Source organism: Schistocerca serialis, chromosome 1 (genome assembly GCF_023864345.2).
Source record: "Schistocerca serialis cubense isolate TAMUIC-IGC-003099 chromosome 1, iqSchSeri2.2, whole genome shotgun sequence".
Classification (NCBI taxonomy): Eukaryota; Metazoa; Arthropoda; class Insecta; order Orthoptera; family Acrididae; genus Schistocerca; species Schistocerca serialis.
In genome coordinates, this window is record NC_064638.1 from 901270003 (window position 1) to 901293200 (window position 23198).

At 36.9% G+C, this 23198-nt stretch overlaps 1 protein-coding gene across 2 annotated transcripts in view; it reads right to left on the reverse strand.

Annotated features, from left to right (window-relative positions):
• Positions 1-8403: 8403 nt before the first annotated feature.
• The window catches only part of LOC126411755 (transcriptional coactivator YAP1), a 364629-nt gene continuing 349834 nt past the window's right edge, over positions 8404-23198 (reverse strand). For both annotated transcript variants that reach the window (XM_050081388.1, XM_050081389.1), the window contains 2 exons: positions 21098-21198; positions 8404-12030 (listed from right to left, as the gene is read on the reverse strand). In XM_050081388.1, the coding sequence (XP_049937345.1) occupies positions 11932-12030; positions 21098-21198 (200 nt within the window). In that variant the 3' untranslated portion in view covers positions 8404-11931. The remainder of the gene's footprint in view (positions 12031-21097; positions 21199-23198) is intronic.

A 23198-nucleotide genomic window follows, 5' to 3' on the forward strand; every position in this document is an offset into this window, starting at 1 on the left:
TTCATTTTTAACTAATTAGCATTTACATATGTGAATATAATCTCAATTTTCATAAAAAAAAAAGGTTGGCCCTCAGTTTTAAAGAATATAACACCAGGTCTAATTTTGTGCTTAGTTTTATATATGCAATTGATTTTCTAATTTGTTTTGTCTATTCTTAGTTAGTATCTTTTGTTATAGGGTGAAATGAATGATTGTTTTGTAACTTAAATTCTATTGTTGACTTGTAAACAAATATAAATTCCGTAACAATTGCAAACATTTGGAAGATGATATGTTACTAATCTTAAAGTATTTATTTGGCTGTATTCAAAAACATGTTAGGAAAGTCAGCCCTTAATTAATTCCAAAGTAATTAACAGTTTTGTCAAAAGTATTGTTTGCATACTTATATTTGTTAATTTCATGATGTAAACAAATAATTAGGCTAAATCCTTGCAGTAGAAGTAACTGTTAAAAGGCAGAATTTCACAATGTAGTCACTTAATTTAAGGAGTTAAGTTTTAGTTGTAATTTCTGCAAATTAAACTTCAAACAATGTGTAGTTTCAGCACCTATTATTGTGATGATATAGAAGAGATCGATTTCTGGTAATGAGTCAGTCAGTCAGTCCATGGCACAGTTTCAGACTAAGAACCTATGTTGGTTAGGACAACAACAATTTATCAACTTAACAGTGAAATAACTGTTACACCAATAGGCCATGTGTTAAAACACTGACAGTGTCTGCTCCATATGTACCTTTCTATTCTTCAAGAACTGTGAACTTTGTGGTTAGGTTTTACAGCTCGTAGATGTTCAATAGTAAACTGTAGCAGTAGGTGGAGGTTTGCCTGCAAACTAGTAATGAGGCTTATCGAAAGTTGAACAATGGTGCACTGGCCATATAACTGTGTATTAGGGGGTTGTGAACAGTGAAATTAAAGTACTGTGAATTGAAACTGTGCACATGTCGGCTACATTATTTACAGTAGTCAGTGTCGGAATCTACAACCCATTTTTCAATCAGTATAACAATCCAGTATGTTGACACTGAGGACAACAAACGAAGAAACAAAGTAGGTGAACCACTACACATGGTGCCCTGGGTGAGGATTATTGTATGTAGCCACAATAAACAAGGACTCTCAATTTACAGGGCAGTGGAGCAACAGCCAACCAATGCATGGATTTCATGGCCACATTACAACAGAAGCCAATCAGTGAGCAGGCTCTATGGAAGCAGCCATTGAGTACAGGAGCAGCCAATCAGCATGCAAGTGAACACAGCTGACCAGAAATAAACAAGATGCCTTGCCGAGAGAATTACAACTTGGAGCAACTGTGCAGACGAAAAGTGGAGATGACAACAGCAGAGCAGCAGCAGACGAGTAATTAAGGTAATTCATACCAAAAGCTGTTTTGTTTTAAGGTATACATAATAAATGACCTTAACGAACAAGACAGTGTGTCTGAGGACAAAGATGTAGAGGTTAAGTGGTTAAATGAACAGAAGGACGTAAGTGCGACTGGCTCTGTAGATGATTATAAATCAAACATGAATGTAACTTTGATGATGGGGACAAAAGTCCTATTGTAGATGAAATGATAAGAGTGTCATCTACATTGTGTGGTGATGTGAGAAAAATGGACAAAAACAGTACTGAAGTGGGTGAGATCATTAAGGTTAAGGAGGAGGAACCTAGTAGCAAAAGTCAGCAAGGGCAAAAGTTTATGGCACATGAAAATTTGGCAGCAATGTTAAGGCAAAATATGAGTAGTTTGAGTTGTTTGAGTAATATGAGTATGAAAGAGGATATTAGTAATATAAAAGAAGACATGAACAGGATGGAAAGTAGTATGAAAGAAGGTATTAGTGGGGTGGAAAATAAAATTGATAGCATTAGTACTGGCATGGTTAACTTAAAGGGTGAAAGAAATTAAAAAGGAAATTAAGGTAGTTAGCGATAATCCTGAAATGGAATACCATGTTTGTAAGATGTGCGCACATGACTCCCATTTTCTTTATTGGAGGGCATCAACAGGTGAGAGACAAGGTCGTCTAGTCAGGAGATATTGAGCAATCAAGAGAGGACTGAGCTACCAAAAGAAGAAGAAACTGTCAAGCCAGAGAGTTGTGTGGTGAGAGTCAAGTGGACTGGTGCTGGGTAAATAAACAAGAATTAAAACAGTGCAGATAATGAGTTAATGTACTATTTTCCATAACTGGATATGTACTATGCTTTTGATTTGTATAATATGAGTGAAGGAAGATGAAAATTTATTAAGTTTTCATATCATGGAAAGTGAAATTATGTGAATGTTAAGAAATGTCAAATTGGAAAAGATTTAACTTAACTGTTATTTAAGACAGATCTCCCAACTTTTGGAGTTGAAGTGTAAAACTTCAGAATACAGTGTGACTAAACTAAATCTGAAATGTGTTTTATATTAAATTGAAATTTCTATATCATTAATTCTGAATCCCCTGGTAGATCAAAGTTTGTCAATGAGGTGAACAGTCAACTACAATGTAACAATGGGCAACAATCTACATTTACTGGAAGCAAAATTATTTCATTAATTATTCTTTCAATACCAAGAAATTTTCAGCCTAAATTTGGTCACTATGGTAAACTGGCCTTTTATGTTTGATGAGTTTATTTTGTTTTGTGATTACAGATTATGCTTGTTAATGATAACAAGTGTGCTGGATACCATTTTCAATTTAGAAGAGTAATATTTCCAGAAAAGGTCATTTTCTTAATGCTTGCATACTATCAGTTGGTGAGAGAAATATTATCTAACTTTGGAGTGGCAGAATTTGGTCTTTTAGTGGGAGTATAGAGTTGTTCAATAGAGTTTCATTACCATCAAACAGGCATACTGAGTATTCTGTAACAATATACTAAATAAGGTGATAGACTCTGTAGTGTCGTCACACTGTTAATGCAGTGTTCACTGAGTCTGCGAAGGTCACCAGTCTCTTATTCAACCCTCACCCCCATGACAGAAGCAGTGTACCCATTCTGTCTGTGTGAATTCCATATCTAAGTGTGAGAAAGTGTTATAAATGTTTGCTTAGCATGTATCTGTGGTAGAACATGGGAATCAGCCCAATATTCACCAAATGGGACGTGGGAAGCCATCTAAAAACCACACCCAAGCTAGTTGGCACACCTACCCATTGCCATTAATCCACCAGGAGCATTTGATCCAGGGCTGGCTCATGCTGGAAGTGATTGCGGTAACGTGCACAGCTATCTGGACAGATGTCTGATTCGCTGCCTGCTATATGTGGTGAGTAGTGATATATCCTTTTCATAATATTGTTGTTATTCCACACTGGAATTTTCGATGTTTGAAAGAGATGACTGAAATAAGTATACTTAAAAAGGTCATCAAGGTCTACCTCTTACGTATTGCATACTACACTTCAGAGTGATCATTAATAATTAAAACAAAGTCATTGCTAACGTCTCATCATCTTTTCTAAGATCAACATATCTCATTATGAGCAGATACTGACTCAGTTTTGCAGACAGGCAGAAGGAAGATGTGGAGATGTAATTGAGGCATGGTAGCATGATTATGTTCCTAGGGTCATATGCAAGTGTATGGGGCTGTCTGCAATGAAAAGTGTGAAAAATCTAAATAAGCATTGCATAATTGATCTAATAGGAAAGATAGGGACACAGGAATCAGTCATCATCTGACTTGTTTTTTATTATTCTTGCATATCCAGATTTCAGTTGCAAATAGTCATCTTCATTGCATAATTCAACAAACTCCCAGCAGCACATGTCACCACATGAATTTACTGATATATAGGCAGTTTCCTCCTGCTTGTAGATCAGTAGAGTCATATCATCACCTGTACTGCTACGATTTTACTGGATTATAACTGATTCAAATTCAGATTCACTGAAGATGGATATTTATTGCTGAAATCGGACTTGCAAGAAAAGTGTCATTGTGACAGAGTGGTAACAGAGGTAGCCTACATATCACTTTCACCACACATCAGGGGGCACCTCGTATTAAAAGAAAGCACACACCCTTTAATGTAAGGTATGATATGCATGGTCTACATCCCTCCAAATCTATCCACAAAATGAAATAATCTGCACTCTATCAAACAAGAGCCTATCACAAGTGATCCAAAATTATGCATGTAACTGCTGAGCAATTTATCCAATTCTGTAGTTAGTGTGGTGCATAATACATATAGAAGAACAGGTACTATGATGTAATATCAAAAGTAAACACAATAGCAACATGTCACTTTCATCACAGACCACTGAAGTTGTGCAAGGTGCTGCCTACAAAAGTGTATTTCTCATTATGAGAGAATGTTGAAATCTCTGTGCGTCTGATGGTGAAGGGACTAATTTCAAGAGATGCTTGAAATTTAGAAGTTCAGTATCTAAATATGTTTTTACAGCCTCCATATTTATTTGGGCTTGAAAGTAGCAAAGCTAAAGCAGCAAGAGTTTTGACTGCCAGTACACCACAAATATCCAGCATCATGTGACGCAGGCTGCTTGGGTGAATCAGGACCTTTTAGTAACCCAAACAATGCACACAGTACAAATAGCCAGGTTAAGCGATAATGTCTAAGTGCTAAGAAGAGAGAGTAAAAAACACATACACAGCAGCCAGTAAGTAAAGGCACATCAACAAGGTGCTTTATTCTATTTTCAACTGATGTTTCCAATGGCACACTTCTCATATTTGGATGGAAGATATATGCCATAGCCTAGATCATTTCATGTCTGGTGGTAATTTTGTGAACTATTTGACTGACAACAGCAAGTATGCTCAATCTGTTTAGGAAATGTATGAGTACTGTGAGGGGATTTCCAAAAGTATGTTACACATGTCATCCCACACGCAATAAAAGTGGCACACTATCAGAACTGAATACATACCTGCACAAATACTTCTAATGTGGCATGGATAACAGTTGCATTACAGTACGCAAATATACTCCAAAGTTGGAGTATACGTGACAGCACAATTCTTATGGGCAAAGCTTCTGAATTGGACACACATTTAATGTGCAATTCTGACAGTACATGGACCAAATACATCATGTTGAGCCATAGTGAAATGATACCAACAATCTGACCACGTCCACAGAGATATGGGTGATTCTGATCGAGAAGGTAGGCCATCAACATCAACCCCAGATGGCAACATCCACACAATTGAGAAACTGGTTTGCAGCAATCGCAGATTTTCCAGTGATGCGTACATTCACTTATCAGTTCTCAAAAGTGTCTGTGACCAAGAAGTGGATTTCTATAGTAGAAGAACTGAATGATTGGTAGAACATTCCAACCATTGTTTTCAGGGCTTGGTGATTATGTTGATAAATAGTGTCACGTACCTGTGTCACTCTGAAGTGTAGCACTGCATTCAATATAAGTTACTTAACCTGTCATAATAATGTGTAACTCACTTTTTGAAGTCTCCTTGTACATAGTGTTCTGTTGTGTGTTTCAGATCATGATATCTATCAATAGAAGTCCAATTAAGTTTACAGAGGACTGCGAGCTTATTCTGAAAGTCAACTTGAGAATATTATCTTAGCCTTTTTGCTGTTACAGATGCACTCTTTGCATTTTGTGCTGAGGCAGAGTTTGTTATGGCTGTACTGCTCTCCAAATGCTAGTGCCTGTGCCAAGAGAAAGCATCCTGGCTGATATGAAATACTTGTCTCATTTTTTTAAAGCTTTTAGGCAAAAGAATGTGATTTTTGCACATCTTACAGCCTGATGTTTTCACTTGACAAAGAACTGAATTTATTTTCATTATCCATCATACTTACTGTTTTACATCAAATTAAGTAAGACATTGCATGAAATTTTGAAGAGTTCACAGAGGTAACAACTCATTGCATAAACTTTGTGTATAGTTTATTAAAGAGCACATGCTGCAATGAATGAAATGCAGGTAAGATATTGAAATTTTATTTAAAATTGAGAAAAGACAGATCTCATTTCTTTCTGGAGTTACTGGGTTTTATATTCAAAGGATGCTCGCTCATGATGTACCCATTCACATCCTTGCGCATCATGAATGATGATGTCATAATTGTCTTATCTCTTACAGAAGTCAAGGTATCGAAACAAGGTTTTTCACAAATGATAGTATGCAATGAGGCACATGCAAGGTGAGTTCAAAACAAAACCTAACTTTTGAAATACCTCACCAATCAGCAGAGACAGTGGGCTACAGCTACTGAGCACACCTATCGGCAGGTTTAGACAACAAACCGCCATTTGCCTCGTGTCACTCAGACAATTAGCAAGCAAATCACAGCTGCTGAAGTAAGCACATGTACAGGCTGCTCATTAGACTAGTGCAATGAAGAAGCTTGAAGAGCAACATGTGTGTGTGAAATTCTACTACAAACTTGGCAAAAAGAGACATTTAAAATGCTCAGCCAAGCATACGGGGAGGACTGTATGAGCCGCACACAATACTACGAGTGGTTTAAATGTTTTCAGCAAGGTAGAAAGCTGTGATTCATGTAAATTGTCATTTGACTGTTGGGAAGTTACTGAGGAGGTGAACAACAGCACAGGATCATGCCATCAAATTTTGAGTGAAAAACTTGAGATACGTGATGTCAGTGCAAAATTTGTACCACGTTTCATGACTGAAGATCAAATACAGACCTGTGTTGAAACGTGCGAGGAACTGCTTGCCTCTGTTAATGGCAATGAAGACTTCCTCAAGAACACCATAACAGGCAATAAGACGTGGGTGTAGAGCTATGACACTGAAGTGAAGACAGATTCATCACAGTGTGTGAGCGAAGTCACCTCGTCAAAAAAAACAATTTGTGTGACATGGTTAAATAGTAACCAAAAAAGTCAACTAGGGAATCCTAGTGTGCATGAGGGATGCTGTGCGCAGGAAGAGGCCTGAATTGTGGGAAAACCAGAGTTGGATGTTGCATACTGACAATGTACCAGCTCACGCATCACTCCTTGTCTGCAGCTATCTAGCAAGACACCAACATTCCTGTTGTGCCACATCCACTGTATTCTCTGGGCCTAGCTCCAGCAGACTTTTTCCTATTTTCCAAACTGAAAAACACATTGAAAAGATTTTGTTTCCAAACAATAGAGGAGATATAGGACAATGCAATGATAAACCTGGCTACCATCCCACAAAATGTGTTCCAGGAAGCATTCCGGAACTGGAAGAAATGATGGGAACAGTGTATTGCAAGTAAAGAGGACTATTTTGAAGGGGACAGGGCTTAAAATGTTGCACAATAAGCAATAAAGTTGATACAACCTCGTATGCTGTATGATAAATACTCAAAATCTTTTTATTCACCGAGATATGGAAGTAACTCATCTGCAATACTGACAGGTTGGCAGTTCAGGTCGCATTCAGATGTGCATAGCACTGCATGAAAACCTAAGTGCTGCACGTATACACATCCACAGCACCTGGAGAACAGCATAACAGGACAGGTATACACAGTGAATGGCTTAAGAGAAAAATGAGAGTTACTAATTGAATAGGTTACAAAGTATAAAACTGAGAAAAAATCCAGACACTTAAATTTAAATGACATTTTTACATGAAAATAAAATAGAGTGGCAAATCTCATTGTTTCTTTAGTGTGTAGTCAACGATCTACAAAATGTCAGGACTTTAAAAACATCTGCATAATTCCCTACTGTATATAAATTAATAATTAATATGATTTTTTAAATAAAAGCTTTAAAATCATGTCTTTAAACCATTTCATCATACACTCAACATCACAAAATTCAAATGAACATCATAATTATTAAGAACTCCCTCATATTTTGAAGTTTCAAGAACAATCACTAAAAAGTTTTGAATTAAAAAATGGAATCTGTTGCTGAATTATTAGTTTACAGGTAATCAAGTGTTATTGCAAATCTTATCTGCACAGGAATTACATTAGACGCAATTATTTCTTTCTTAGTATCAAGGTACATACCACCAATTGTCCAAGCAGACCACCAAAATGTTTAAATGGTGGAAGAGAGGTTCTCAGGTGAACAGCCAAATTATTGTGTCAGACAAGCAGTGTTTCAGTTTTATTTTGTGTGGCACGTAAGGGACTCACCAACAGTGAAAATAAAGTTGTTGCGCAAGAGTACCCATTCCACTTTTCTGAACTTATTGTAGTCAATGGACAGATGTTTTCTTCAGTAAAAATCAAGTTTTCTTACCACTTTAAATCTGCATAATATTAACTTTCTGTTTACTGAATGTGCATCAACATTTTCCAAAATGCAAATTGAGAAATCAGTATATTTAGAGGATGGTTGGGAGGAGTTGGCATGTAAAGCAACAGTGCCATAGACCTCATACAAAAATATATTTTTGACAGATATTGCATATTTAGGAAAAATAAATACGAGATGGGTAAAATACTAAATATATTTCTGTAAAGAAAAATCATTACATGAATAACTATTTTTCTAATTGCTCATATTCTTAACAACGAATATAATTTCTTATATGTACAAATGACAAAAATTGTGGAAAACATGAAATGCCTTCTCATAGCTACACTTGGGTATAATATTAAAACAAAATTAGTCAATGTGATCTGATTGAGGAGTAATTTAAGATACTTACACAAAACACATTATTTCTCATGTTTGGTAAAGTAGCAAACTCTTTTACATGATAATTTTCCTACAAAGACATTTATCAAACCCAAAACCAAAGACTTTATGCAATCTTACAGTACAAACAAATATTCCTGTATATCTTTTAAAAACCTATCATATAAATGTTTAACAAGTTATTAATAATCATATAAAATTTATACATTATTAGTCAATACTTAAATTAAACTTTAAAAAAGATCTTGAATTCTTATCTGTAAAATAAATGAATTTTGGCTGTTCTACATTTAGATTAACCAAACATTCTTTCTTAAAAATACACTAATATTTTTTGTTTCTGAATTATGATGTAGAGAGATTGTTGGACTAAATAATCTGAATTTGAAAAAATAAGAAAAAAATTTCATTGTACCCATTTCTTGAGTAGTCTTAACTGTTTCATAAAATTATTTTGTGATAAATGAGTGCTCTATCAGTACACATTATCTACAAAAATGCAGCACATGAAAAATAAAGTTACAACCAAGTAGAGCCACTATGAGCAAGGCAAACTAAAAAGCTAGACATTTTGTTATTTGTTGGTCTAATGTAAAAATGTCTAGCTTTTCAGCTTAAGTAATGACAAACTTTTTGCTACAGTACAAGTGGGAGCAATTTCTTATTTAGGAACAGAGTGAAAAGGCACTAACAGTAAATACAACAAGTGTGGTCATAAACTTCAGTAATATATTTGTTTGACTTAAAAATATAGTAGTGGAACTGATCTATGAAAATACAATGAATGCAGAGATATATATGTATAGATATATATTTGTGTGTGTGTGTAAGAATAGGCATCAAAATTACCAAGATAAAACACATAACAAAGTATATTGCTGTAGAATATATGTTCACAGAAAAGGCACCTCTTATGGATGGATCATTTCATCTGGAATATTTCCAGTTCCACTATACTTTGAGCATTTTGTTACACATTTTCATGTAATAAGTACTCAAGCAAAATTTTTTGTAATGTTGTGTTCTACATCCAATTGCTCTTACTATCTCTCAAGAACACAGACATAGGGTAACAAAATACAAAGTATTCTAATGCCAATGCTACAATACCTATGACTTTTAATATTGCTTTGTGAAATTACTGTTACATTGGCAATGGAAGACTCTGTGATTTTAATATGTGTCAGAGATGCAAGAGCATGGATCACAACATAGCTAAGTGAAACTCAACTGAATGCTAACAACAGAACTGCTCCACTACTAGTTTAGCTGTGAAACCATCTGGAGCACTGAGTGCATTCTATGTTGACAGTCCCAATATATGTCTGACTGGTTATCCTAGAATGAGACAAGAATTACTGTTCCATAAATTGGGAGCAAAGAGGGAGGGATATGATGGGACATTCAGTAATGAAAATTGTCAACAACTATTAATAACTCCTTACACCATTTATAAAAGATGTAGAGTCACACCTATTTTTAGTTGTGAGTGCTATTTTACATGAATGAAGACAGCTTCACTGTTCAGCATGTGTTGTGATATGTTCAGTGACAGAACACAGAAGAATAATACAATCCTTGAAGAAGTTTCTGTATAGAAGGGGGTGAGATATGATGACATATTTCATTGCAATACGCATATGTTTAAAAACTTTGTCCAGTCACTGTCTGTGCTAAGCCATAAACAGCCAGTTAAGTTTAAACTGAATAATAAACAATTTGTGGTTTGCATTTACTCACATACACAATTTTCACACTGGAATTTCTTACATATTTTCAGAGGATTTTAATTTAACACATGGGAGAAGGTTATTTAATATTTAATGTGAAAGATGCCTTCAATTATATTGTTGGATAAGTTATATATTGTAAATAATGGGACTGCCACAATGACTACCAGCAACACTATTTTTTTAAAAAAAATGTGTTCAAAAGTGATAACAAGATGTGAATGGATACTTTTCTGCTATTGTGGTTGTGACTGGAATGTTTAAGTGATATTTTGGTTTCAAATTCCATATGTCATGGAAAACTATGTAGATAATTTCAAGCAGTGTTTGTACACACAGACTGACAAGGAATTTTTTTCCCTTCACTGCTTTTACACAATCCTATTGCAATCAGCAGTATGTGACATTGCAAATAAATGCAACAATAGTAGCTGCTCCATTGAGCAATACAAATGATTTCATTTCTTCTCCTCTTTCTCCTTTAGAGATAATTTTTTGTAGTACACAGTTGAAAATATTGTCCACAAGCATAGTGCTTAGCTGTTAGTAGCTACAGAGAGAGCTTTCTGATTTATAGCGGCCTCAATTCTTTATCATGTAACTGAACAATCAATTTACAGGAAAAGCAGTCTCAAATATTGGGACATATTGAAGATTTTCTGTTACTAATTCATTGCTATGAAACAATAATTACGTGTGGAATTAACATTTCTTTCAAATCTTGTTACAAAAATGACATCAAAATATAAACTTTGCACTGTAAAACTGTTTTTCAAATAATGTGTATTAACATTTTAAAATTACAATTTAGTATGCTGTATTATAGTACATCACTGTGATCAGTTCAGTTTGTGACATTAATACTTATACTTAGTTATTATTGCTACTATACAAACTAGAATATTGCTTACGAATGTGGACGGTCTTGCTTTCTGTATATAAAAACACAGTAGTCATGCAATTGTGAAGACATAAATGAAATTGGGTATTGCTGGAAAGTTATGAACCAACATCTTACATGAGATGTTTACTGTACAAAAAATTTGTAGTTTAAGATGTTGTCATAACAGACCACAACAAATTCAGTGCAAAGTCCATTCGGAAAATATCTAGCCAGTGAGAAAAAGTTATAGAGAACACGACTTAAGCATTACTGTTATTCTCAAACCAATTTATGTTCTGCTAACATTACATCAACTTAATGGTGCAATAAATATGACACCATTCTAATATTACAATTTCAGTTATTAAAATATACATACTAATAATATACTTTTTTCAAATTTTGCATCCCACATTGATTTGGTGATTGCAAAGATGTAGTTAATGTTTTGTGTATTCCCAAACCCTACATAAAACTGATACAATTAAACTGCATGTTATCTCTAACCTGACTCTCACCAGCTAAGCTGCTTCCGAATGAAGCTTTTCATCTGAGCACAGTGTTGAGTTCAGTTGTGATTGTGAACAGCTATTTGACACACCAATATAGTCAGATCAATGTTTGTGGTCAGAAGCTTAACACTTGCGCTTTTTAAACACAGTTCTGCATTTGCATTCCATACTGTTTGGCTGCAGCAGCACCATTTTTACAGCCATGTGAGAACATTATCTGGTTTATGATTATTTGGATTCATCAGCACTTCATTCAAAATCTCACTTGAAAAATCTTCACCCACTTCTCCGAGCTGTAAAGAAAAAAGAAGAGGTAAGAGGTTACACCTATATAATTTAAAAAAAGACAGTTGGAAGTTTCCAACTAAGAGCCAAACTTACTTCCCCTTTCCCCCTGCCCCATAGGTAGGATCTTCACAACTGTGCATCGAAGCATATGTACATGTACATGGAGATGAACACCTGAATGTTTGATGCCTGCATACATACACATATGCATACACACATGTATGTATGCACACACTGTTTCAAAATTTGTGGAACACATTTACACATATTATATCTACTGAAGTAGTCTTCAATCCCAAATTAGACTGAAAATTTAAAGTAAATTTAGATATCCAGAAGAGCTTATGTTGATGTACTCCACACATATTAACCATTTTTCAAGAAAAGTCATCTCACTCATTGAGACATTTGTCAATAAATGTGTATTCAACCATGCCATCACATTGCTGTGCCAGAACAAGAAGAAGAGGAAAAAACAAAAGAGAGATTATCAGGTTACTGTAATTCGCATTAAATGCAATCAAGGTTAGTGCCTTATATCCCATTAACAATGAGGTCATTAGAAACAAAATGTTTACTACATGTAATACCTTTTGTACTTGAAATAATATATAAATAACACAATTATGTGTAGGCTTATATGCTCACTGTGATTGTAAAATGTATACTTTTTTTTAATGCATTGCAAGACAATACTATATTTGTACACTAATGCCATCTAGCAGTGTAGTCTTCCTTACAGGTTCCCATACACGTAAGATAGTTTGAGTCTTATGCTTCATGTATTGACTTTGACATGATATTTGACATCAAACAGAACTTTAGAAGGTGCAACTTCTGCTATGTTCATACTATATTCAATTGGCAGTGCTCAGATGTTTCTAAATGTATGCTATTTCAGCTCTACCACTGTGGTTGTGAACTACCTGCGAGATATGTCCATCCACAAGCTCCGACATGGTAACTCCCTTCCAGAAATTCAACAGGATCTCCAGTCTCTTCTCAAATCCTTCAGTCCATCCCAGAATCGCTGCTTTGAGTCCACCTCTCTCGTTATGCCCACCATCATTCCCTGCCCTCCTACCTTCTACATGCTTCCTAACACTGGAAACTTCCTATTGTTGTATTATCTTATTTAGTGATGAAGCCACATTTACCAGTCATGGTCCAGTAAACTGCCAAATCATGCACTATTGGTCTGTTAACAACCCCCATTGGCTTTGTCTTGGCATCCATGGTGTGTAACTGTGTGGTGTGGGATAGTGAACCATCTGCTCCTAGGCCCATGTTTCATAGACTGAAAACTGAATGCAGACAAGTATCGCAGCTTCCTAACAGACCATCTTCCACAGATGCTAGAAGACTAAAAGACATTCCTCTGCAAACTAGAAGGAACCTGTCATACCAACATGATGGCTGTCCAGTCCATATGGCATGAAATACTACAGCTTGTGTTCACAAATTGTTTCCAAATGGTTGGATTGGGTGCACAAGACTTGTACCTTGGCCTGCTTGTTCCCCAGATTTGATACCCGTAAACTTTTTTCTGTGGATAAAGCTGAAAGATGCTGCCTACAAGGACAGACAAGTGCAACCAATGATACACATAAATGTGTTAGTGCAAGGTGCTTCGACATCTCCACTGAAATATTAGCTCATGTGCAACAGTTGTTCCATACCAACTGGAAGCATGTATTGCTGCTGCCAGTGGTCATTTTGAACACAATCTGTGATGGTCAGCTGTCTCATTACTGATCGGAATCCATGTAACTAATGTCAGTGTGGGAACTTTTCAAAATATGACAACTCATAAATGACTAATACTAGAATTCTGGCTAACAATATACAGGCCCCTGATCTTGCAGTGTAATTTTGGGTTTACAGGAGATGTGTTAGATCAAGTAAGGAATATAAATTTAGTAGAAATGTTCAGAGCACTTTCTATACAGATGAAAGAAAACAGAACACTTTCAGGCTTTTGGATTAGAAAGCAATGAACAGTTTGCCTTTCAGAGTAGAAAACAATGTCCAAATAAGTGAAGAGTTTCTAGTTTTCAAAATATAAAACAATGAACAGTTACAGTCAAAAATTAAAGGAATCAATGCTCATTTAAAATCAAAGCTCAAGTTTGAAAATGAAATATACCAGGGAGCAGTTATAATCAAGGTTAGAACTGAAATTAAATGAAGCTAATGAATAATTACAGAAGCTTAGGGAAAACAGTGAGAAACATAGCAAAATTGAATGGTACATTCACATTAATAGTGAAACAATTTCAGAATTGAAAGACTGCATTGAAATTGTATTTAGTAAGGCAACTTTTGTAACAGGAGTAGTAATGACAGTGAAGATGAAGGAAAGGAGAAAATCCAAGTGAAAAAGCCAGTGATGTTCTTGTGGCACAGGATAAAATTTTGAACTGTGGCACGGGATCAGAAACATGATGCAAATTTTGATGTAATTTCACAGAAAATAGTTGTCCAAAATAACAAAGTGCTGAGTAAAATTAACAAAACTGTTACGGAAAAAAGTTTTGATTAATAAACATGAGAAGTTAGCAGTTACATACTGCAAATTTTCCGTAGTATAAATGATAAAATTTTTTTTTTTTAATATATTTACTAGTCTGTAATATCAAAGCTGTCATCGATTTAAGTAATTTTGGAAACATTTGCTTTGATGATTGTTTAAGAATGTTGAAAACTTTATTGGGGGTAGATTTGTGTAAAGACAGTGTTGGTATCGACTGACTTTGCAAAGTGGCTTGTCAGAAATAAACTCAAGTTTGTCTCTCTACAGTATGTTGCAACAGTTTTGTGCACATAACTTTTAACATTTCCTATCAGCGTCATGGCAGTAGTTGAAGCTGATGATGTGGATGCAAGTGAAGTTGTGAATGAACACTATAGTTCATGATGTTCTGGGGACACAATTATTATTCATGATAAGTGTCTAGTTATTACAGGGTGTTGAGCTCATGCAGCAATATTTCTGATAGTTTCATTCTTCCATGCAGCATGTTTTCTCCAACCTAACCTGCCCCCTTGACACGCTCTCTTCCATTATCAATGGGTCTTCCCCCCATTAAATAAGGGTTGCTTTTTTTAGAGATTAATAATGGTTAGTGCTACAGTGTAATCTCACAAACCACTAAAGAAATCATTTAAATCTGATGTCTATTTAATGAGAAATGTTCTGGTATTTTTGAAAGGGAATTTGCTTCTTATTCTGCAAATATAGCCACATGAACTAAGAATTTTTGTGTTGAAACTTCCTGGCAGATTAAAACTGTGTGCCCGACCGAGACTCGAACTCAGGACCTTTGCCTTTCGCGGGCAAGTGCTCTACCATCTGAGCTACCAAAGAACGACTCACGCCCGGTACTCACAGCTTTACTTCTGCCAGTATCTCGTCTCCTACCTTCCAAACTTTACAGAAGCTCTCCTGCGAAACTTTCAGAACTAGCACTCCTGAAAGAAAGGATATTGCGGAGACATGGCTTAGCCACAGCCTGGGGGAGGTTTCCAGAATGAGGTTTTCACTCTGCAGTGGAGTGTGCGCTGATATGAAACTTCCTGGCAGATTAAAACTGTGTGCCGGACCGAGACTCGAACTTGGGACCTTTGCCTTTCGCGGGCAAGTGGTCTACCATCTGAGCTACTGAAGCACGACTCCCGCCCGGTACCCACAGCTTTACTTCTGCCAGTATCTCGTCTCCTACCTTCCAAACTTTACAGAAGCTCTCCTGCGAAACTTTCAGAACTAGCACTCCTGAAAGAAAGGATATTGCGGAGACATGGCTTAGCCACAGCCTGGGGGAGGTTTCCAGAATGAGATTTTCTCCAAACCGTCATTGAACCCATCGTTCTACCATTCGTAGACCGGCAAGGGAACTTGCTGTTCCAACAGGACAATGCACGTACGCATGTATCCCGTGCCACCCAACGTGCTCTAGAAGGTATAAGTCAACTACCCTGGCCAGCAAGATCTCCGGATCTGTCCCCCATTGAGCATGTTTGGGACTGGATGAAGCGTCGTCTCACGCAGTCTGCACGTCCAGCACGAACGCTGGTCCAACTGAGGCACCAGGTGGAAATGGCACGGCAAGCCATTCCACAGGACTACATCCAGCATCTCTACGATCGTCTCCATGGGAGAATAGCAGCCTCCATTGCTGCGAAAGGTGGATATACACTGTACTAGTGCCGACATTGTGCATGCTCTGTTGCCTGTGTCTATGTGCCTGTGGTTCTGTCAGTGTGATCATGTGATGTATCTGACCCCTGGAATGTGTCAATAAAGTTTCCCCTTCCTGGGACAATGAATTCACGGTGTTCTTATTTCAATTTCCAGGAGTGTATATGAAAAATATTTTGCCACTATTTTATGAAAAATTACTGTTTTGTTCTCTGTAGATGTGTTTTCATAAAACTGTGCACCTTTGTGACAATTTATTGCCATTTTTGAAGGACATAAATGTTAGTTGAATTTTTATCCCTAATTTTAGCCATATGTGCTCACAAATGGTTCTAAAGGCAAAATAATATTTTATGACTTTTTGGATAAAGTATTTCTGTTTAAGTACAGGAAGATATTACTTAAGATAGGTATGAATAACTTTGATTATGATATCTAAGCTTTCACTTTACAACTATGCCTAGGAACGTACCTTCTCGTGTGATTTAATGTCATTCAGTTTTTTGAATGTACATAATAATAGTCAATTTTTTTTCATTTTTGCTTATTATAATGAGTATAGAATCTTATATAATTTCTTTCTAACAGACTTAAAAAGCAGTTTATCACATTTTCTAAGAAGTTTCTATGTTATGCCTTGCTAAGAGTTAGGTAAAATCAGTTTCCAAATATTTATCTTGTACAGATGTTTCACTCGAATTTCATTAACAATGAAGTTGTTTGACAGTTTCTTCAATGTAAATGTAAAAGATCACTCACAAATTTTTCCATCACCAGTCATACTGGACACAGTTTTATCAGTAAATGAGAACTGTGTTTATTTTGTGGTATGTTCTTTTGAATATGTGTCAGTTTCCTCTATGTTTAACAGATCATGCTTGAACTTCAAGTGTTATGCATCACACAAACTGCACAAATACAAATATGTGCACTTGTTTTCTTGCCAATGTTTCTTTAAATGCAACTAATTTCTGAGAATTTTCTTGTTATATCTTAAACAATTTTGCTGAAAGTAATTTATTTGTGTGCATTTTTGAAATTAAAATAATTATTAAAATAGTTTATGGTCAGTTAGACACAGTATTTATGATCAAAAATTCATAATTCCTTTTCCTAAAAGTTTTTAGTACTTCAACTTGTATGTCTTTTTGACTGAAGTTAGTTTAAATGTGAAACAATTTTTGTATCTTTATTTAAAAAGGAACTTTTATCATTTGTTGGTCAAATTTTGATAAAAATACTGAACAAGAATGTATCTTTACCATTTTGTGACAAGTTTTGTATATAATTTTGGTTAAAGTGAATGTAAAACTATTTTTGAACTTCTATTTCTTTAAAAAGACATTCTGGTAAATTTTGTGAAGTTTTGTTGCTTATACTGAACGTTTCTTGCTCACACTGCCACTTATTCAAAAGAATTTTTTTACAAATTTTTTGTGTACATTTTGTACTTGTCAGGTGACATATTTCTCTATAATGTTTCATAATTTTATAACAGAAATCACCAACAGATAACATCCCTCCTGTTTTTGAGTGAATACGATAGTAGCATAGTTCCCGTGGAAATGTTTTGTTTGCTTTCTAAATTACAGGGTGTCTAAGTTTTAGGAGAAAATCTATGTTCCATAAGTTCATAAAGTCATCCACATGCTATGCATGTCATTCAGTGGGGAGGGGGGAGGGTGTAATTGTAATGTACTAGATTTGAGCTCATTAAACAAAATGAATCTTTCAATAAAACTTCATCCTTTTGAAGAATTACATGCCAGACTAGTTTGAAAATATGTGATACCCAGTTTTCGCAGATGAACTTAATGTACCAATGTAGTTCATAGCTATTTCATTTTCTTCATTTATTTGAATTTAACAACAATCTTTTGTGGGATAAAATTCAAAGACATGAAATCCTAGAAAGATCTCGACAGTTTTATATCAGAAATAGAGAAAAATAAAGAGGAAAATGATTTTCAACAGATATGATTTTCAAAAACCACTATAATTCACCATAGTTTAAGCTGTTAATGTTATAACAACAACTACCAAATGCCTAATAGAAGTTCAGTTTGTAATTTACATACCACAAACACACAACCACATTTGTATTTTTGTGTGTGTGTGTGTGTGTGTGTGTGTGTGTGTGTGTGTGTGTGTGCGCGCGCGTGCGCGTGCACGTGCACGTGCACAAGGTAGTTCTTAGTTGTAGCAGCTAGAGTTGGAGGCACTGGATGTGTACATTTCAACTGATTGTGACCTTTTCTTTCTCTTTTTCCCTTTCTCATACCTCCTATGGAATGAGAAACATTTTACTCTCACCCATGCACATTTGTTGTCTAAATTAGCAATTTGTCAACTAGAAGCATCCACCACAAATTACAGACATTGTCCAACGTTTTAATATTTAAGTATCTCTGGGGAGAGGATGGTGTACAACCCACAAAGAAGCACTCCTCTCATGACTCAGTATCACCCAAGACTGGAGCAATTGAATCAGATTGTCTGTCAGGGTTCTGACTATCTCTCGTTCTGCTTTGAGATGAAGACTATCATCCTCACCCCTTCCACAGTGTTATTCTGCTCCCCGTGCAACCTATTCAGTATCTTTGTTCACCCTACTCCACATTTTTCCTAATCTCTTGCCTCATGGTTAATATCCCTGCAATAGACTCCAACACAAGACCTGACCCTTACATCCTCCATATCCATGACCTCCACTCCAGTCCCAGGCATCTCCTACCTCACCAAAGGCAGGGCCATCTCTGAAAGCAACCATCTGGTCTTCCAACTTAGCTGCAACATATGAGGCATATTCTACATGGATATGACAACTAATATGCTGTCTGCCTACATGTATACCCACTATCAGACTCTAGCCAAGAGACAGCTGAGCCCCCCCCCCCCCCCAGTTGCTGAATGTGCATCCCTGTAGAATGTGCCTTACTTTAATGGATTCGTGGAAGTAACACCAACTTTTCTGAAGAGCACAGATGGAAACTGTTACAACAACATATCTTTTGTTCCCATAACCCTCCCTGGCCTCTACCTCTCCTAGACCCTATCCACCACCTTCCTACCCCTTCCCTTCACTACAGGTGCCTTCTATCCCACCAATGCACTTAGCCAGTCCTTTCTCCATATACTTCTCCTCTCACTTCCCCTGCCTCCTCCCAATACTCAGCCCTATGGTCTCACACTGTTGCACTGAGCAGTCTTATCCTCTCCCCACCATGACCATGCATTCTTCCACAGGCAGCACTTTCATCTTACACCATCTCTCACTCCCAATCTCCTATGCCACACCTCTTCGTTAACCCCACAACCCACCCCAATTTGATTGTTGCTAATATCAGACACTTTCAGTCATGTCTTAGTGCCCAGACATGACAGTGGGCATCTAGAAGTTGTGCTTGGCCGGCTGGTGTGGCCCTGCAGTTCTAGTCGCAGGTTTCCAATCCTGCCTCAGGCATGGATGTGTGTGATGTCCTTAGGTTAGTTAGGTTTAAGTAGTTCTAAGTTCTAGGGGCTGATGACCACTGATGTTAAGTCCCATAGTGCTCAGAGCCATTTAAACCATTTTTTTGAAGTTGTGCTTGTTTGAAAGCAAATACATTTTCTATTTTTTGAGAAGGAATTTGTCCAAAAGCTGAAATATTTCTAGCATTATTTTTTATCATGCCACTTTGAGATTCAATGAACCCTCTGTGTGGCGAGTACAATCTATCCTTTTCAAAGTGTTTTATTTTCTCTTTTTTCATTCCTGGACTTTCCATAGATTAGAAACATGAATCTGAATGGCCAGACAGGGATTTGATCCATCATCACCTGAATGTGTGTACAGTGTGTTAACCAATGCACCACCATATCAGCTTAAATACTATCCATAATTCCATATATGTAACATGTCTGTTTAAAACAGAGCTTTCTCTCTAATATTGTCAATAACCTCTACTGCCGTTCCTTTCCCTTCTCCTGTGAAGAATGAAATAACAGTGGTTTCAAGCTAGTTGCAGTCATAGTTGACAATATAAAATACATAATGATGAACATAGATATTCAGCCTAAATTACCTGACATCATGTAAATCGTGAGGCAGACTTGAACTAAATATTGCCAAAGAAATTTGTAAGATTTTCTTAGGCCAACCTATTCTAACCATCAGTTACTTTGGTCAACTAATTTAAAATTATTAGTATGGTAGGGTTTGACTGTGCCCAAATTAATTTTTTTTTATTTGGAACTTAGAAAGCATGTTTTGTTACAAATATTAGAGGAAACATTGTTAATGAACTTTGACAACATACATCATTACAAAAAAATCAGCATTGCTTTTTGAAAGTTGTCAAAAATTTTGTGATTTCCAATTGTAATGCTTACATTGCCACAACACCCGAATTTGGATTCAGTGTGCTAACTACCGCACCACTTTGTAAGTTTAAATACAATCTATAATACCTTGAGTGTTTGAAAGCATTACCACAGGTGCATTTATTTATATTTAAATTTCAGCTTACCATATTTGTGAAAACTGGAGCCTCCACTACTGTGATAGGGTTTGATAACCCCTTGCAATGAAAAAAGTGGTTGCCTCTTTTCATGAATAAAGAGTTTGTTGTACTGTCATTTATATTTTGTAAAAGTAAGCTACCATAGTGTTGAAGCACAAGTTACGTGTCATTTCTTATGACAATTTTGAGTAATATACAGACCTGGTTGCATAAAATACCATCACAGTAATGAGGAGTTCATTATGAAAGACAGGTTTTAATTATTTCAATTTACATCCATAAATATGAAATAAAGGTAATACTATCAGTTTACAAATATATTAGATAAATACATATTCTGATGTGTTAATCTGTATGTCATATTATCCTTACCTGGAGGGAAGGAACAAGGTCATCTGTCGAATCAATGTTGTCACTCAAGGAGCTCAACTCTGGGCCATCCAGACCAGCTATATCGGCTGGATTTCCCCCTTCTGTGTAGAGACCAGAAAAGGCAAAACTTGTTTAATGCGACAATAATAATAAAAAAGGAGAAAGATATCATTAGACTCCACATTGACAAAAAAGAAATCTACTGCAGCTTTGGAGCACTTAGCCTAGTGTATCATTAACAGAAAAGAGTGGAAAGGTAAGGTACGGCACATGGCAAAAATCAGTGATCAGGCTACTGGCCTGGCTCTTCTCTTTGCTGTGGCACTAGCAGTGGGAGGGTGGTGGGTCCATTGCCCCAGCTGCCTTTAACTCCCAGGTATTATCCCTAGTATTCCTTCGATAGTAGGCTGAGTGGACCTGGTGCTGTCCATGAGGGACTAGAATGAGGAAAAGTTCTTATCCTTATCTGCTCTATCCACTTGACCACCACAGCCACTAATAGCGTAAATCTTCATTTTAAAATTACACCAGTGTGTTAGTGCACATGAAATTCACTCTTACACATTCAGCATCCTAGTTCACAAGGAAAAGAAATCTTGACCGAGATCTGATCATCAGACAAAGTTTGTCGTGTAGTAGCACTATTAACATTTTATCTTTGAGACATGAATAAAACAATTTTATGAGAGCAATAGGCAGACATTGAAGTTAAAAAAGTAACATGTTATTTGGGGAGTGGAAATGGGAATTGGGGGGGGGGGGGGGGGGGGAAGTTTCATTTTATCTGTATTGGATACAAGGTTGTGGTTGTTAAAATGCAAAAACACTGTGAAAGGTGGTTGATCCTCCACTTTAACAATGATGGAAGGAGCGCCGTCACTATCAGAGGTACACTATGTGATCAAAAGTATCTAGACACACCCAAAAACATATGTTTCTCATGTTAGGTGCATTGTGCTGCCACCTACTGCCAGATACTCCATATCAAAAACCTCAGTAGTCATTAAACACCATGAGAGAGCAGAATGCGGCACTCCTCACAACTCACGGACTTCGAAAATGGTCAAGTGATTGGGGTGTCATACTGCAGTACAGGAGATTTCCACACTCCTAAACATCTCTAGGTCCACTGTTTCCAATGTGATGGTGAAGTGGAAATGTGAAGGGACACGTAAAGCACAAAAGTGTACAGGTCGACCTCATCTGTTGAATGACTGAGACCACCAACACTTGTAGAGGGTTGTAATGCGTAATAGGCAGACATCTATCCAGACTATCACACAGGAATTCCAACCTGGATCAAGATCCACTGCAAGTGCTGTGACAGGTAGGCGGGAGGTGAGAAAACTTTGATTTCATGGTCGAACGGCTGCTCATAAGCACCCCCCCTCCCCCCCCCCCCCCCCCCACACACACACACACACCAGTAAATGCCAAATGACACCTCGCTTGGTGTAAGGAGCATAAAAATTGGATGATTGAACAGTGAAAAAATGTTGTGTGGAGTGACAAATCACTGTACACAATGTGGCGATCCAGTGGCAGGGTGTGGGTATGGCGAATGCCCGGTAAACATCATCTGTCAGTTGTGTAGTGCCAACAGTAAAATTCGGAGGTGGTGGTGTGGTCATGTTTTTCATGGAGGGGGCTTGCACTGCTTGGTGTTTTGTGTGGCACTATCACAACATGGGCCTTCATTGATGTTTTAAGCACCTCCTTGCTTCCCACTGTTTAAGAGTAATTTGGGGATGGCAACTGCATCTTTCAACAGGATCGAGCACTGGTTGATAATGCATGGCCTGTGGCAGAGTGGTTACACTACAACAACATCCCTGTAATGGACTGGACTGCACAGAGTCCTGACCTCAATCCAATAGAACACCTTTGGGATGTTTTGGAATGCCAACTTCATGCCAGGCCTCACTGGCCAACATCAATACCTCTCCTCAGTGCAGCACTCTGTGAAGAATGGGCTGCCATTCCCAAGAAACCTTTCAGCACCTGATTGAACATATGCCTGCAAGAGTGGAAGCTGTCATCAAGGCTAATGGTGGGCCAACACCATACTGAATTCCAGCATTACTGATGGAGGGCACCACCT